Source organism: Solea solea, chromosome 6 (assembly GCF_958295425.1).
Source record: "Solea solea chromosome 6, fSolSol10.1, whole genome shotgun sequence".
Taxonomy (NCBI): Eukaryota; Metazoa; Chordata; class Actinopteri; order Pleuronectiformes; family Soleidae; genus Solea; species Solea solea.
In genome coordinates this window covers 3,932,286-3,949,432 of record NC_081139.1, presented here as the reverse complement: position 1 = coordinate 3,949,432, position 17,147 = coordinate 3,932,286, and the positions used below count along the sequence as shown (strand labels likewise).

General features: G+C 40.1%; 1 protein-coding gene across 1 annotated transcript in view; it reads left to right on the top strand.

The window, feature by feature from the left end:
* The first annotated feature begins 2,234 nt into the window (after positions 1-2,234).
* uba7 (ubiquitin-like modifier activating enzyme 7) overlaps positions 2,235-17,147 on the top strand; it is a 34,299-nt gene continuing 19,386 nt past the window's right edge. The window contains exons 1-19 of the mRNA XM_058632170.1: positions 2,235-2,418; positions 2,530-2,698; positions 3,814-3,948; positions 4,045-4,151; positions 4,245-4,335; positions 4,433-4,562; positions 5,718-5,815; positions 5,904-6,053; positions 6,141-6,305; positions 6,444-6,548; positions 6,642-6,722; positions 7,034-7,189; positions 7,810-7,975; positions 8,063-8,259; positions 9,236-9,300; positions 11,609-11,819; positions 14,047-14,121; positions 14,851-15,052; positions 15,135-15,226. Of these exons, the coding sequence (XP_058488153.1) occupies positions 2,246-2,418; positions 2,530-2,698; positions 3,814-3,948; positions 4,045-4,151; positions 4,245-4,335; positions 4,433-4,562; positions 5,718-5,815; positions 5,904-6,053; positions 6,141-6,305; positions 6,444-6,548; positions 6,642-6,722; positions 7,034-7,189; positions 7,810-7,975; positions 8,063-8,259; positions 9,236-9,300; positions 11,609-11,819; positions 14,047-14,121; positions 14,851-15,052; positions 15,135-15,226 (2,568 nt within the window). The 5' untranslated portion in view covers positions 2,235-2,245. The remainder of the gene's footprint in view (positions 2,419-2,529; positions 2,699-3,813; positions 3,949-4,044; positions 4,152-4,244; positions 4,336-4,432; positions 4,563-5,717; positions 5,816-5,903; positions 6,054-6,140; positions 6,306-6,443; positions 6,549-6,641; positions 6,723-7,033; positions 7,190-7,809; positions 7,976-8,062; positions 8,260-9,235; positions 9,301-11,608; positions 11,820-14,046; positions 14,122-14,850; positions 15,053-15,134; positions 15,227-17,147) is intronic.

Below are 17,147 nucleotides of genomic sequence, written 5' to 3'. Positions count from 1 at the left end.
CACGTCTAAGGACAAAGTCTCTGCTCTGGAGTGTCTCTGGTGCGCTCATATGATATACTATAATGCAATATAATATAATATAATATAATATAATATAATATAATATAATATAATATTATTTAATATAATATAATATAATATAATATAATATAACATAATATAATATAAAATAATATCATTTAATTTAATTTAATTTAATTTAATTTAATTTAATTTAATTTAATTTAATTTAATTTAATTTAATTTAATACGATATGATATGATATGATATGATATGATATGATATAATAGGTGAATTGGCATAATTTAGGTCCCTGAGTGAGTGAGAAAGTTAAAGTTGTGACCTTTGACCCATTTTTACTGATACATTATGTGCTTACATGTTTTATTTTGTCAGCATTTTCATTAAAAACAATTCATGTGAGATTTGTGTCCCCTTGTCGTTTTTGCATGACACAAGAAAGAACCCCAACTTTGTTAAAAAAGTAACTAAGTAACTTTTACTCTGAGTTCATTTTAAACAAGCTACTTTTTTTTTTACTTGAACCTGAGTACATGATTAAACCAGTACCTTAGTAGTACTATATAGTACTTATAGTACTTATATACTTATAGTTGTACTTTTACTTGAGTAGAACATTTCAGTAGTCTTTCCACCTTTTTATAATATATTATAATATAATATAACCCTCATGTTTATGATAAAGCGGTAGAGGACAGATGGATAATAGAATATAATACAATAGAATATAATAAAATAAAATAAAATAAAATAAAATAAAATAAAAATAAAATAAAATAAAATAAAATAAAATAAAATAAAATAAAATAAAATAAAATAAAATAAAATAAAATAGAATAGAATAGAATAGAATAGAACAGAACTGTCCAGTTGGATCTGGGAAATGTTCTGTTTTAAATAACATATATATATATATGTATATATATGTATATGTATGGCCACATTGGTATCAGTTGCATGAAGACGGAAAGCTGAATTGCTGATGTTGCTCTAGCGCGACAAGATGAATGTGATAAGATAAGAATCCACTCTTATGGTGCAATAGTTTTATACACATTACAATACACAGTGGCACATTACATTTAACCTGTGGGGCTGAAACTAACTTATTATTATTTTCATTATCAGTCAGAAATCTTTATACTTGAGGATAATAATGAAACTTAAGTGGCTTCTCACGTCTCTAAATATACACATAAGTTAATGATAAACAAATGAAAACAGCATTCAAAAGCAGAACCACAGGCCAGAAGAACATGTCAGTTATCCTGCTGATTAATCAATTATTTGGTCCATAAAATGTCAGAAAATATAAACCACAAACCATTCGTTTCTTTAAAATGGAGGGGTAAAGACAATCTGAGAAAGCTGGTGATAGTGAGCCACTTGTAAGGAATCGGAGATGTATTTTGAAAGGCGAGGACCGGAAATGCCGTTGTCTTTCTAAGTGGCTTGACACTGATTTTCCTCCAGTGGGCGCAGTCACGCCAAGCCGCGCCCGCAGCAAGGAAGTACTAAATAGTTGCGAAATCTGACATGTTTTTTTTTTTGTTTTTTTTTTGTTAAATAAAGAAAAGAAACATGGAGTCATGTTGTGTCACCAACTTAACTCAGACATCACTGTTTTCAAGTTCCGTGGAAAACCACAAACAGTCTGTCCTGTCTTTCTATCTCTTTCTATCTCTCCCTCTCTCTTTCTCTCCCTCTCCCCCTCTCTCTCCCCCTCTCCCTCTTTCTCTCTGTGCCTGTAGGAGTTTTGCCAAACGTGCATTACTCTCATTTTAGGTATGAAGTTTGTCTTCCTCCAACATAAACTGCATCCGGGAAACTATGAGAGGAATGCATCCACAATCCACACTCCACTCAGACCACTTTCTGAAAAAGAACTCATGCTGTAAGAATAAAATATATGATTTTATATAAGATTAAATCATGGTAATAATCATTATATAATAACAACAATAATAATAATAACACTACTGGATACTGAAAACATAGCTTGATTGTTAATGGTGTCGTTTAAAATCAGACTTTTATCATCATTATTATTGATACCATTTATTAATATTGTTGTTATTATTATTATGTTGAAACTACAGCTACAACCACACTGTATTATTATTATTTAACAGTCTTGAGTCGCCCTCTAGTGGCTTTGACTAGAAACGGAGAGTTACAAAAGAGTAAGCTGAATCGAAAGTGAAATGTTCTGGTGAGAGCTGGATGATTCAGTCATTCATCCTCTCACCCGGTTCTCTGTGTGTTCACTCCTGTTCACGCTCCACAGCTGATCTCAGGTCAGTTCACTTCAGTCCGACTGGACCTTGTGTTTATTACAAGTGCAATAACATGTCGGCGACGGGCGAAATCGATGAGGGATTCTACTCCAGACAACTGTGAGTAAAACACGCGACCGTCCAGACGAGGCTGTGCGTGAGCCATAGATTGTTGACCCTTTCTCCCCCTCTCTCTCTCGCGCGCACACACACACACACACCTGCCCACAGGTATGTTCTCGGTCACGAGGCGATGCAGAGGATGGCCACAGCCAGCGTCCTGATCGCAGGTCAGCGCGGTCTCGGGGTCGAGATCGCCAAGAATGTGATTCTGTCCGGAGTGAAGTCTGTCACTGTCCAGGACGAAGGCCTCACAGCGTGGACTGACTTGTCCTCCCAGGTACTGACCCGGGACCCTGGACCCGGGACCCTGGTCTCTCTCGTTATTATTGAGAGAAGACACTGAGCTGCTCGTCACATATCACTTATAACTTCCTGTTATCAAACTGAAGTGATTTCCCTTGAGTTTCTTATAACCTCTTACATTAAACGTGTATGTTCCACATTTAAAAAGTCCATAAATGAAATTGTTATATATGTTTTACATACTATTTGATATTTGGTAAGGTTGTCTGTCTCCTGTGTTATTGTTTCATTGTAACATAATAACAGTAACAACAACTGTAGGGTCATAAATATTTAGTTTTTTTAATATTAACTCCTCTTAACGAAAGTAAAACAGAAAACAAAAGACATGGATCCGTGTCAGGAAGTAGTAGGAAAGTGTGTAAACATACTGACTTGAGCCTGACCCCCTTCTTTACATGATGTTTTTAAACTTAAGTTACCATTTTCATAGGTTATTCAAAACAATTAAGGAACAAATGCAAGAAAGGGAAACAGATTCAGCGCGAGATGATATCATCACATATGTTTTTTTAGCTGAGTCATGTTTGGGCTGCTTATTTTGACACACAGTTGGAGAATTATGTCTCTGAAATGACTCAGCACAAATGTATCATACACAAAGAAGTGCTATCGTGCCGTCCCATATCTGCTCGGTATGCTGTTAAATTTAATCTACATGTTTCCAGTTAATTATTGTTGTTGTTTCCACAGACTTAGACTTGAGTGTGCGATGACTATTGCGACACAAAGCCACCGGTTGAGGGTGCGTAAAGTTGACAAGATGCAGACTCTCTTCACTTTGAAACATCAGCAAAAACTGCCCCCGATGACCTCACCTATCTATCAGCCTGTCCTGTGGCTCTAGTGGCTCCATTGTTTTACAATTCCAAAGGCTATTGTTCAGTCTGGATTTGTATTTGTGGTTTTTACGTGTGATGTTATAGAGTTATATAGGTTATTGTAGTGTTTCTTTCACGAGGTGGAATATTTAGACGGTGCCGTGACAACTAGACACAGACGATGGGAGCTCCAGAACAAGTGAGCCGGTGGACCTTGACCCGAGGGTCGTTTTCGTCAGTCTGTGATTTTGTTGTCCCCCTCCCACAGTTTTTCCTGAAGGAGTCCGACCTCGGTCATAACCGAGCCACGTGTTCCCTGAAACAGCTGTCAGCCTTAAACCCACATGTGCAAGTGTCAGCGCACACTGGACCGGTGGACGAGGACCTGCTTCTGCAACATCAGGTACTTCACCGGATGAAACTGTGTGAATTGTGTAACGTGAAAGCTGCTCTCTCGGCTCAGTTTGGGCTCATATTTGATTCTGTTGTCATTTTTCAGGTGGTGGTCCTCACCGACTCCTCACTGGACGATCAGAAACGCTTTGGCGAATTCTGCCATTCACGTTCGATAAAGTTAATCGTGGCAGACACCAAAGGACTCTGCGGGTGAGTGGACTAAACACACGGTCAGAAAATAACTCCATGGGGCTTATAGTGCGGGGACGGAAAACAAGTGAGAGCTCTGTGGATTGTTTGCAGTCAGCTGTTCTGTGACTTTGGGGAAGAGTTTGAGGTGTTGGACGAGAACGGAGAGATACCAACGTCCGCATTGGTGCAGAGTATCACGAAGGTAAATCCTTATTTAACACCCTTGGGCAGCTTAGGTGTATTTTAGGTGTATACTTGAATATTTTTCTTCACATTTCAAAGTGTTGTGTTTATTTTAGGGAAATCGTGGCGTGGTGTTCTGCACAGATGAGCACCATGGATTCATAGACGGCACCAAAGTTTCTTTCTTTGAGGTGCAAGGGATGACGGAGCTCAACGGCATCGGCCCGATAGAAATCACAGTGCGTAGTAAGTGTTGCTTCACATTCACATGTTGTATAACCCACAGCCTCAGTTTTATAATGTATTATTTATGTCACCCCCATCAGCCCACCTGTGACAGACAGCTATATGCACTCAACTCCTATTATGTTATTTGACTCCAGATGTGGAAAGAAAGACATTTTATTCACTCCTGCGCGGCTTTGATTTGGTTACATCTCAATAAAAAAAAAAAGATAACCCAATATCATTAATTCTGAACAAACTGTTCCTATAATACTGTATTGCATTGTCTGATTGCTTGTTGCTGCCAGGCAAACATATTTATTTTAATGTCATATTTATGTTTATGTTTTCACACCTGCGGAGAAGCCTCCCCAATTTCGGTGTGTTTTTACCTGCATAATGACAAATTAAGGCTATTCTATTCTACATTTTTTATAAAACAGTGCATTTGTATGCAAATGTTACTGCTAAAAAAAGGGGAAATAAAGGACCATTGGCCCCTGGAAATCTTCACTTTATCAAATAAGGCCCTTGTTAAAAAAAGTTTGGACACCTCTGCCTTAGACATAGTATGACAGACACTCATGTTTGTGGTTTTCCAATATTGCTGTATCTAACCTGTTTCTACCACTTTATCCTCCACATGAGGGTCACAGGGGGCGCTGTTTGGGTGTCAAACGTATGGCCCCTGGGCCAGAACCAGCCAGCCAGAAGGTCCAATCCGGCCCGCAGGATGAATTTGTTAAAATTTCACATTAAGACAAGATTATAATCATAGTGTGAAATACTATATTTTTCATTTCCAGACACCTGTGACTAAATAAATGTATGTGCCTTTAAAGATCCAGTGTGATGTGTAAATGGTTAATATAGGCATAATATTGTTGAAATTGCACTTATTTTTCTCAAGCAATTTCATGTTTTTTAAAAAAAATATATTTTATTAAATGTAAAACAAAGGGAAAAAAAATCGCAGTTCTTGTTGTTCATAGGTTATGATGCTATTATTTTACTTGTCCAGCCCACTTGAGATCAAATAGTGCTGTATGCTGATTTACCTAATCCCCATATTGCATGTTTTGGACTGTGGGAGGAAACCCACGCACACACCTGTGGCCCCTTTAAAAGTCGATGAAAGTCTAACTATTTGGTGTGTGTGTTTCCTTTTATCAACAGACCCTTACTCCTTCAGCATCGGTGACACGTCCGCCTTTTCTGAGTATGAAAGTGGTGGAATAGTCACTGAGGTCAAAGAGTCCTGCATACTGAATTTTGTAAGTATTAACTAACATCTTGTTGTTTTTTTTCTCCCTTCGGGAAAAAACACACAGTCAATAAAATGTCCACACCGTGAATTTGCAGAAACCACTAAGTGAGGCGCTGTCGGATTACGAACTCCTGAACATGAACGACTTCGTCAAGACGTCGAGGCACAAGACGCTGCACTTGGCTTTCCAAGCTCTGCATGGCTTCGTGAAGAAAGAACAGCGTCTCCCTCATATTCGATCTCAGGTAGGGGAAGCAGTATTAATAGTTAAAATTAAAAAAACATATAATGATGTTAATGAGACTCAAACGTTGTGGCTCTGTGCCGTACAGTCAGACGCAGATGTCCTGCTTGATATGGTGAGAGAGATGAACGCAGTGACACGGTTGGAGAAGCTGGATGAAGTCGCCGTGAGAAACCTCTCCTACACTGCACGCGGCGACTTAGCTCCAATCAACGCTTTCATCGGAGGCCTCGCTGCGCAGGAAGTTATTAAGGTGACGATTAAGGGTTTTAAGTTGAGGGGAAAAATTCAAATTGACACAAAGGGGAGCAGCCAAATGTAGTTGGAGATGAATAAGAAGAGAAACTAAATGTAAAATATGCAGATTGATTGATAAATGATCGTCCTGCAGGCGTGTTCCGGGAAGTTTACACCTCTTCGTCAGTGGCTGTATTTCGACGCACTGGAGTGTTTGTCTGAGGGGGAGAGTGAAGTGGCAGATACCTCCTTTTCAGCAGTATGTGAAGACATTCCACGATTCAATTTCCTTCCATCCGATTTATGATGATTCAGATCTAATTGAACTGTTTGTTTTTTCTCTCCCCGACAGAAACACACGAGGTACGATGGACAGGTCGCTGTGTTTGGCTCTGCCTTCCAGGAGAAGCTGGAGAAGCAGAAGTACTTCCTGGTGAGGAGCAGTTTAAAAATAAAATTGCCCAGCAGGGGGCACACTCTGCACTGGAAAAGATGGCGCTGCATTTGTTCTGCTCCCCTCCTGGTGTTAATGATGGCACACACAGGAAACGGCTGTGATTCAGGTGGCATTTCCTGCCGCTGTTGACCCCTCAGTGTGCAGGGGCCCCGCAGCAGTGCCAGGCCCTCTGTCTGTTTCCTTTAACAGTGTTGTTTTTGCAGCTTTTGTGCATACGACCTTTTCATGCGCGTGTAACGCAGACATTCGCAGTCTTTGTCCTCAAACTTGTCGTTTCTCGTTTCAAGGTCGGAGCCGGCGCCATCGGCTGTGAGCTTCTTAAGAACTTTGCCCTCATGGGGCTCGGTGCAGGAGAAGAAGGCCAAATCACCGTCACTGACATGGACTTCATAGAGCGGTCCAACTTGAATCGACAATTCCTGTTCAGGTCTCATGACATCGGGGTGAGGAAAACACACAACCTAGTTATTTATTCATCTAGAACATGGGTGTCAAACTGGCGGCCCGCAGGCCACATGCGGCCCTCCAATTGACAAAATTAATTGGCTAGCAATATTTCTTATAATAGTAATAAGACATTCGGTTGTAATTATTGCTTTATTAAATGTATTACTCAACATTAAATTACAAACATTTAAGCTGTTTTAATAATAATTATCCTCCGCTAAATTTTCTATTTATCATAAATAGGTTTTTTATTTTGAAGTATACGCAATTTTACATCAAAACAAGCTCTTTTACTTTGAAATTCTGTCTCATATCATCATGAATATCTTATATTGCCCATCCCGCTATGGAACACTTTTTTTCTCTAGACCGGCCCCCTCTTGACCAAACTTGACCAAACTAGATGCTAATTGGCCCCCAGGTCATTTGAGTTTGACACCCCTGATCTAGACAATCAGGCGTTTTTATAGCTCGTGTTTAAACAGCGTAAGTAACACAGTGTGTGCTGGTTATAGTGAAAGAGAGGAAGCCTTCTGTCTTCTAATAACACATCTAGATCAGTGTTGCATTCTCCCGCACGTACACGCTGCACATTTGCTCACTCATCCATGAACAGAAACCAAAGTCGGAGGTTGCGGCCAAAGCGGTGCGAGACATGAACCCACGGATGAATATCACTGCTCATCAGAATCGTCTGGACTCCGACAGTGAAGGCGTGTATGGGTACGACTTCTTCAAGGGCCTTGATGGAGTGGCTGCGGCGCTGGACAATGTGGAAGCCAGTGAGGACACTTTCTCTGTCTCTGCACAAGTGTCATTAAAGCACTGCTTTGAGCATTTTTAACCCACCCCCTCTCTCTGGTGCCCAGGGGTCTATCTGGACGGACGCTGCGTTCAACACCAGAAGCCGATGCTGGAGGGAGGAACTCTTGGTAGCAAAGGTCACACTCTGGTGGTGGTCCCTCACCTGACGGAGTCGTATGGACCTGACAATTCAAGTTCAAAAGATGAGATCCCACTGTGCACACTCAAGAACTTCCCTCACCGCATCGAGCACACGCTCCAGGTCGGCTGTAGACTCAGACTTAAGAGTCGAATTAACCCTTTAACACCTAACCCTCAAAATTAAAATACTGTTTTAACAAATTAAAATGAAGAAAAAGAAAAAGGCACTGCAGTTTTACATCAACAACAGATTTTTGCGTGTGACATTTGAAATTGGAACAGTAAGAAACATATTTACAATAACATTTTTTGGGGTCTTTGTTTCTTAAATGTGCAAAAACAGGCCAAAAAATGGAAACTATGTACAGATGTTGATTCTCTGGGTTCTTGAAACAGCTCGAGGGAAATTACCCTAATGACCACATGTTGGCTTTGACATGCAACTTCTCAGCTTTTAAGATTTTCTTTTTGATAGCACAGTGTAAAACGTTGCGTATTGCACGGTAATGCAAAAGGGTTAAACCTTGCCGTAACAGACATTAGATGTTAAAACTGTAGTGTCTAACTTTTATATATAAACAAATGTCTCTTGCCTTCAAACCACCAATGTCTTTGTACACACACAAGTATTTCTTGACAGTTTTCAGATGAATCTAAATTGGAAACAGTTTTATTGCTTAAGTAATAAACAGACAAGGACTTTGCTTTGGTGCATTAGACACAATATATTAAAAAAAAACTTAATATTTTATATTTAAGCCCTGCTTATGTAAACGCACAGCATTATAAATCATGTTGCATTGTTTCTTTTCATGGAGACTAAACCGAGGCAGAAAAATAACATCAACAACACAAATAAAGTCACACACTGCAGCTTAACAGGGATTTCAGATCTTCAGACCAGTGTCATTACTGAGGAATATTTGAATTCCAGTCATTGTTACTGGCAGTTGATCCAACAATAAAGATATTTCAGTCTGGACTTAAACTGACTAACCGAGATTAACATGAACTGCTACTTCATGGTCACACAGTATATTCTCATACACTGGGTATTTAAATGGCTTTATACTCACCCAGCTTTGTAATTCCTTTAGTGGGCCAGAGACCAGTTTGAAGGACTGTTTAAACAAACGCCCGGAAATGTGAATCTCTTCCTGAGGTAAGACATAATGCCAAAATTATTTAGTTTTTTCCACAACACAAAAACGTTGCCTCTGGCAAAAAACGTGAGAAACTGCGTTCTCCCAATCGGCTGTCACATAAAGACCGCTCGCTTCTCATTTTACAAGGATGTTTCTGCTCTCTTAGAAAGCATTCCAGCGGGCCCTACGAGGCTAATGAAGTGGCATGAGCTCATTATTTTGTTTTACAAACAGGAAAATGTGCGGTTGGCTCTCAGCAGTAAACCCCTCCAGTAAAAGATGACATAAACAGTACGCTTTGCCAAGGCTGTGCACTGTAAAGTATCTTACACGGCAACTTGAAAACTAAATAATTCATAAAGTCTCTCAGCTAATTAGGTGTTCTGATTTATGTACTAAGTGGGGAAAACGGGAAAACACAGAGCTTGCCATAAAGTATTGATCTAATTAGAATGTAACGGCACATCAGTGACAGATTCCACTTTCCAGCCTGAGCTTTGAGCCCCAATCGGAGCCTCGCTAATCCCACTGTGTTTTTGTTTGTTTTGGGGATATCTGGTGTAACCCCCCCCTGTCCCCTCCCCCCCCTCATTCTAAAGCACTTTCTTTTGTTGCTATCATTGTTGCAGCTGATGGGAGTTTCTCATGTTACCCTTATGTTTAAAAAAATACCATTTTCCTTGCCTTTTAGTAAGTGCACTGTAGCCAGAATAGTGCAGTCATGGAAAAAATGTAAATGTTAAGTCACGGCTAATGAGTTTTGCTTCTGCCCATGTAGCTCAATGCAGAACCGTGACTCTAAAGTGTTCCTGTTTAGACTTGTTTGGGTGGAGCTACATGCAGAGGAGGCAGATGCCCTTCTCTTCTCTTCTCTTCTCTTCTTTTTTTTCTTTTGCACAGTAAAGTGCAGTGTAATGCGTTAGTGAGCTGGTATGTGACTGTGGAACAAAAACTGTCCGGGCGTGTGGGTGTAGAGTTGCACTGACCAGCACATTACAAAGTTACAAAAAACACCACATTTCCTCTCTTATGAGTCGATGGTCACTCATCAAAGGAATTCCCTCTGAGTCAGTGTCAGGACTACACACTAATACACAAAGATTGAGTTCAGTCATTCTCCTCTGTGACCTCTGTGACCTCTGTGACCTCTGTGACTGTTGTTGATTCATTGAGCTATATGGTTTTCCATGAGGACATTACAGATTTTCACTTCCTCAAATATTCTTCCCCCCATTTCAACTATGAGTAAAAGTACCTCTATTTTGATAACATTTTACTTAAGTACAAGTAAAAGTACTGGTCTAAATATTTACTCAAGTTAAGTAAAGTAAAAGTAAAGAGTAAAGGTTACTTTGTTACTTTTTTTAAACAAGGTTGGGGGTTCTTTCTGTCGTGCAAAAAGAACAAGGGGACACAAATCTCACATGAATTGTTTTTAATTAAAGGCAAACCTTTACAAATTAAAGTGCAGACAAAATAAGACATGTGAACACATAATGAGTCAGTCAAAATGGGTCAAAGGTCACAACTGTTTTAGCTTTCTCACTCACTCAGGGACCTTAATTAGTGCCAATTCACCTGTCCTCATCATTCACTGTCCTCAACATTCACCTGTCGTCATCCATCACTGTCCTCATCATTCTCCTGCCCTCACCTGTCCTCATCACTCACCTGTCCTCACCTGTCCTCATCATTCACCTGTCCTCATCTGTCCTCATCATTCACCTCTCCTCATCTGTCCTCATCATTCACCTGTCCTCATCACATTCACCTGTCCTCATCATTTACCTGTCCTCTTCATTCACCTGTCCTCATCACATTCACCTGTCCTCATCACATTCACCTGTCCTCATCACTCACCTGTCCTCATCATTCACCTGTCCTCATCATTCACCCGTCCTCTTCATTCACCTGTCCTCATCACTCACCTGTCCTCACCTGTCCTCATCATTCACCTGTCCTCTTCATTCACCTGTCCTCAACTGTCCTCATCATTCACCTGTCCTTATCACTCACTGCCAAAGTTTCTGGTGCGTGAATTTTTAATTTTTTAAAATTCAGGCCAACATTTTTTAACTCAGTAACAGATTTGATTTTAACCGTAGCAAAGTACAGTACTTCAGGAAAAACATACTTCAGTAAAAGTAACATTTAAAATACAAAAAAGTACACAAAAAAACTATTGTAATTCATTACTTTTCCACATCTGGATTCCACTGAAGATTTTAGACCTTAAGAACGTAAATGAGATCATACTCCTCTCGTCAGTGTCAGTGTGCGTCTGTCAATACAATTATAAAGAACTGCTCTGACGGTTTCCTGCAGGGACGAAGGCTTTGTCGAGCGAACTCTTGACCACAAGGATGCGGAGGCATCAGAGGTTCTTGGGGACGTGTGGAGCAGCCTGCAGGACATGAAAAGTGGAGGACAACGTCCAACACACTGGGAGGACTGTGTGAGCTGGGCTCGCTGCAAATGGGAGACTCACTATAACAATGAGATTCGCCAGCTCCTGCACTGTTTTCCTGCCAACGAGGTAAAAATCAAATAAAGCTGTAGTTAATGTTTGTGGACACAGAGGGGCACTGTTGTGTGTGTGTGTGTGTGTGTGCATGGAGTTTTTACCTAAAGGAGTATTTCAGCATATTTTTTTCCCCCCGGCTCAAAGTTTACTTTTGACCTCGCTTGAAATCTGAACTACCAAAAGCCAGTTGGTGATAAATATCAGCATCCCTGTAGGTTTGTAATCTGGTGAGGCATGCAGACCGAGTGATGTCACATGTTTCCGTCACATCTTGGGGTGGGGGGGTGGGGTGGAGGGTTACGGCTCAGTATCAATCCAAACAGACCCTCATTAACCCCAGTCTCAGTGCAGAAAAGTGGCTGTTTCTGCCATCAATATACATCTCTGTAGGAATGAAAACATCCCTCAGACCTGATTGTCATGATGGATTTAGCTTTCACTTGTTTTTATGATGATTTATGACGATAAACTGTGTGCAGAGGAACTCTTGACAATCACGGTTGTCACTTTTTTGTTTCTCTTTTTCTTTTCAAAGTTCTCTTTGTGCCCGTTACCTGTTTGTTTGTTACCGGTGCGTCACACCATTTTGACCACAGACTTTCTGAGGAACTATGATAAGGCCGCTCACGTCAGTTAACCGTCACAATCCAACCTGACAAATGCCGGTACATACAGGCATATGACGGTTAGTTCAGTTGGATGTGAGCCTGCACACAGAAGTGGATGTGGTTTAAACGTTGACACACAGAACAATGACTGGATCAGAAAGAACTAATTATGGATAAATAAAGATAAACCCACATGTGGATGTAGATAAAACGGCAGAAACTAAAGGTCTTCATGAAATAACATTAGCTTACGACTGAAGTCTTTGATGTTTTTATTAAGGTTTAATTGTTTTAGCTGTTTTTCTCCGTCATATAATCCAACATTCTAAGGGGAATGGTGGAGCCAATCACAGAAAATGTAATACCAGTTTGTTTGTTTTTTAATCAAATAAACAGACAAAATAGGTGGTATTTATACTCTAAAATCACAAATCATGCACCTCCCTCAAAAGGTATTCAAAATATGTAGAGGACATTTTATTGTCTATGTATATACCGATGTTTTAGGTGAAGGAAAATACTTGAAATGTATGTTTTAAAGGCTCTGTGGCCATCCGAGGCCTAAATGAAAACAGGACAATGTTGTTGACGCCTTTTGGCTGCTATACAAAGCTCCCCTACAGTGAAAAAGCGGCACTTTCACAAGAGGACTCTCTCCTTCCCAACATATGGACCATTTGGCAACATCAAAGCTTCTCAGGCTCCTTTGTTCCTTTATCAGACGTACAAATTACTGTTGTCAACACACAACTGATAACAATATTAGTCTGGATGTTCTGTGGGAAGATCTGCAATCCCACAATCCTGTCGAATTAAAGTTATAGTATGTAACCTCTCTGCAGTAAAATATCCAACAATGATGTTGAATAAGTACTGTTTCCAGCTCTCTTTAAATTCGTAGGTAACAGACCATTTCATTTTCATCACCTTTTAACCCTTTAACACCCAGCGTATCGCAGACGACACCTTTGCGCAAGCACACTTTGCATTACTGAAATTACGCTGCGGTTTGTGCTGTCGGAAAAATTCCAGCGGTTTCTGAAAGCTGAGAAGTCGCATGTCAAAGCCAACATGCGGTTATTACGGTAATTTCACTAGTGCCGTTGCAAGAAGCTGGCGAATCAGCGTCTCTGTCACCAGAGAGGAGAGAGCTGGAAAAACTGCCTGTACATACTGTAGTTTCCACTTTTTGGCCTGTTTTTGGACACACTGAGACAAAGACGATGTTATTTTAAATATGTGCTATACTGCTCAAATTTAAAATTGAACACGCAAAATCTGGTGTTCATGTACAACTGCATCTTAACATGCAGTAAATTGTAAATAACTTCCAGATATCGAAAGTTAACAGGGAAAAATGGGCAAAAACACTTAGTCACAGGACATTTTGTGGCCCCTTTTAATGTTTGAAATAAGCAAATGAAAATATATATATAAATAAATAAATGTCCAGACTTGAGGGTTAGGTGTTAATGGGTTAAGGACGATATCCACTTTACCGTCTCTGCTAAACATCTGACGCGAACCCCCGATGAAGGAAATATTCGGTACTACTAGTTAGCCAGTTTATAAAATGTAATAGTAGTTCATTGATCATTTGGATAAAGGGATTTTCTACTGCCTCTCTTTAGGTGACCTCATCTGGTCTGCCCTTTTGGTCTGGATCGAAGAGATGCCCTCATCCTCTGATCTTCAACCCTGACAATGTAAGTCGTGTCTGGTCCAGTTCCTTACCATAAAAATGGTAAGACAGAAAAGACCCCGCAGTATTTGGTGATGATGTCCACTCACATTCCTTCTTTATCTGGTCTGATAGAGGCTCTTCCTCAATCCAACCATATACTGAAGTCTTATCTGGGCTGCGGACACAGCCTCACCTGCATACAGACAAAGAAAGGCAGATAATCATCTCGATAACAGCACTCTCGCATTAAGTAACAAAGGAGCTAATAAGCTGATATTAAATGGGAGATACTGTAGCTCAGAAGCACTGGCAATTTGACAACACTATAATACACAGTAATATAATATATATCTAACTTATTTAAGGTTATATTCTGCTTTCTTCTTACCCCATGTTTGCACTCTTGCCATAGCTTTTTACCTCCTGCTATTTCCATTTAATCTCGTGTACAAATGTAAAATATCTCTATTTATTTGAATTTTGAATTATCTGAAATATGTCAGTTTAATTTATTTACTTGTATATTAATCCACAACTGAGAAATAGTTATATATTATATTTTATATTAGTTGTACTCTGTGCTGTTTAAAAACATTTTTGCATTTTAAATGTAATGTATTACATATTTCATGATTTCTTAGATGGCTATTGTCATATATAATAAGCATTTTTTTTATTTTGTATACTCAAATAACCCATTTATTTACGATTATGATCATGAACAGTTCATGTATGGATACTGTGTTTTTAGACTACCCATATGGAGTATGTGGTGGCAGCGGCTAATCTGTATGGACACATCTATGGGATCAAAGGGACAAGAGACGGTGCCTCGATCGCACGGATCCTAGAGAAAGTCCAGGTACCGTCTTTTACTCCCAGCTCCTCTGTGACGATTCATGCGAATGACGAGGAGATGGAGGAGAGCAGGGAACGGGGACGTGATGACGCAGGTGAGTTACCTTTAACACTTTTATTTTCTCATATACTCCCATCATCATCTTTTATTGACGACCTCTTGTGTCTTTGCTGCAGAGGACGCTCGACTTGAGGAGCTGAAAGGAAAGTTGGCGTCGCCGTCTCTGAAGAGCTCAACCATTCGGATGTACCCCATCGACTTTGAGAAGGTAGGGCGGGATTGTCGTGACAGCTCTGCTGCTCCCAGTGCAGACACCACAGACACAGTGGCAGCTGAGCCCTAGCAGGGTGCCCCCCCTCAGTGACCTGAGTCTGAGCTTTTCCCCCCAACAGAAACAGAGCTTGCTTGTTTTCTGTGCTCACTGAACACCCTGGATTTAAGATGTATATTTTGGGACTGAACATCCTCCTTGTAAAAACAGTAAAAAAAAGAATATTTCAGTCACTCAACTCATATGGAACAGATTTATTTCTACAGGAGTCATGTGAAAGCTCCAGTGAAAGCTCCAGTGACACTGTTTTGCTGAAATGCAGTGCACTTGAGAACTTGGGACGGAGACATACTGTGTCAAACCGAGTCTTTGAAGTGGCACACTCTGAACCCTCAAGGCAAATTGACTCTTTATAACATGTCTACTGTGCATCTAGCCACCACTGCAGTCTCTCCTCCCACTCATTCACACCCCATTTCAACACCTCATCACTCTCTGTCTGGACTTCATTGGCTTTAGCACTAAGCTGACAATTAAAGCATTTGTGGCTGGGTACAGGGATTGTAAAACAATTTTTTTCCCTGTATGATAGTCAGTGTGTTTAAAATGCATGTTAAAAGTCTGATTTTAGTCGGACTAAGACAATAATTTGTTTTTCTTAATGTCATGTAAACATGTTAGTCTGAAAAAAATCAAGCTAGTCTTAGTCGGACTACATATCATTCATAGTCTGATTACTGCTGCATGTATTCAAGTCAGACTGGAGTCGGACTTAGCATTCTGTGCATGCACCAACATTTCCTCCCTGGTCTTTGACCTGGAAGTAGAAGGAGACAATGTATAAAATGCAGTAATGTTGCCGCAAATCATACGGACAACACAGCAACCACAAGAGCCATGCTCCATCTAATTTGTATCAAGATTAACACGTACAATGGGTACGACACATAGAGAAACACAGCACGATACTACTCACCGTCCATCTTGCTGTTCATTGTTTGTTTTTTTGTGACGTAAAGGTCAACAGGAAACAGTATGCACGAGCTTATAGAGATAGATTTCCACAAACGCATCCCTTAGCTAGTTGTTTTGTGACAGTCAGTTATTCAATCAACAAGACACTTCTTTACTCTTGCATACAACCTTTTGAGGAACATGCCGTCAAATCATTTGTAGATTTCTTTTCAGATCTGCCATTAACAGCTGTAATAGACTCTTCTCTCTGCTTCCCTTCCCTATGAGTAGCATTCAAGGAGCATCAAAAGAAACAGACAAAGAACAACTTGCAACTTAGCCTGAGCCATCAGAATCCTGAGCTCAAAATCCATTTTATTGTCTTTACCATTCAGTGCAATACCCAATACTGCAGATACCACTATGTTTCTTACAGTGTGTCTTTTTATTGCACAGTTTTCAGAAAAAAACACCACTAATTTGTTGTCTTGTACAATTACAACCAATACGTTCTCTCTGAACCATTTTGTCCAAAGGTATAGGACTGTCTACGTTTCAACAGAGGGTATTTTACTATCACATGGTCCATAAGAGAAAATCTATTGTCTATACATAATAGTAATCTATTATCTTTCCCTGAATATATAGAGGGCAATTTTGAGACCTCTAGCATGGAAGTGGGGTGCTCCGGATTCAACAAAGGGCTGTAAGCAACCTGGAAAAGATGCAGTTACAGCTGCATAGTGAAAGCTGCAGGGGTGAATGGTATGAATTAGTGAGGCTATTGAAAGTGAATTCCAGACAGCCCGAATTAGGGCTCTGATAAATCACTCAGGAGAAGCAGGATGGAGGTGTATGAGGTAAGGCAGGCACATATCGAATGTCATCTTGAATAAGAATGAGATCTCCCTGTTGCCCCCCCTTCATTTTCATCCTTACGTGCCCTGGTCATGCTGTGGATAGA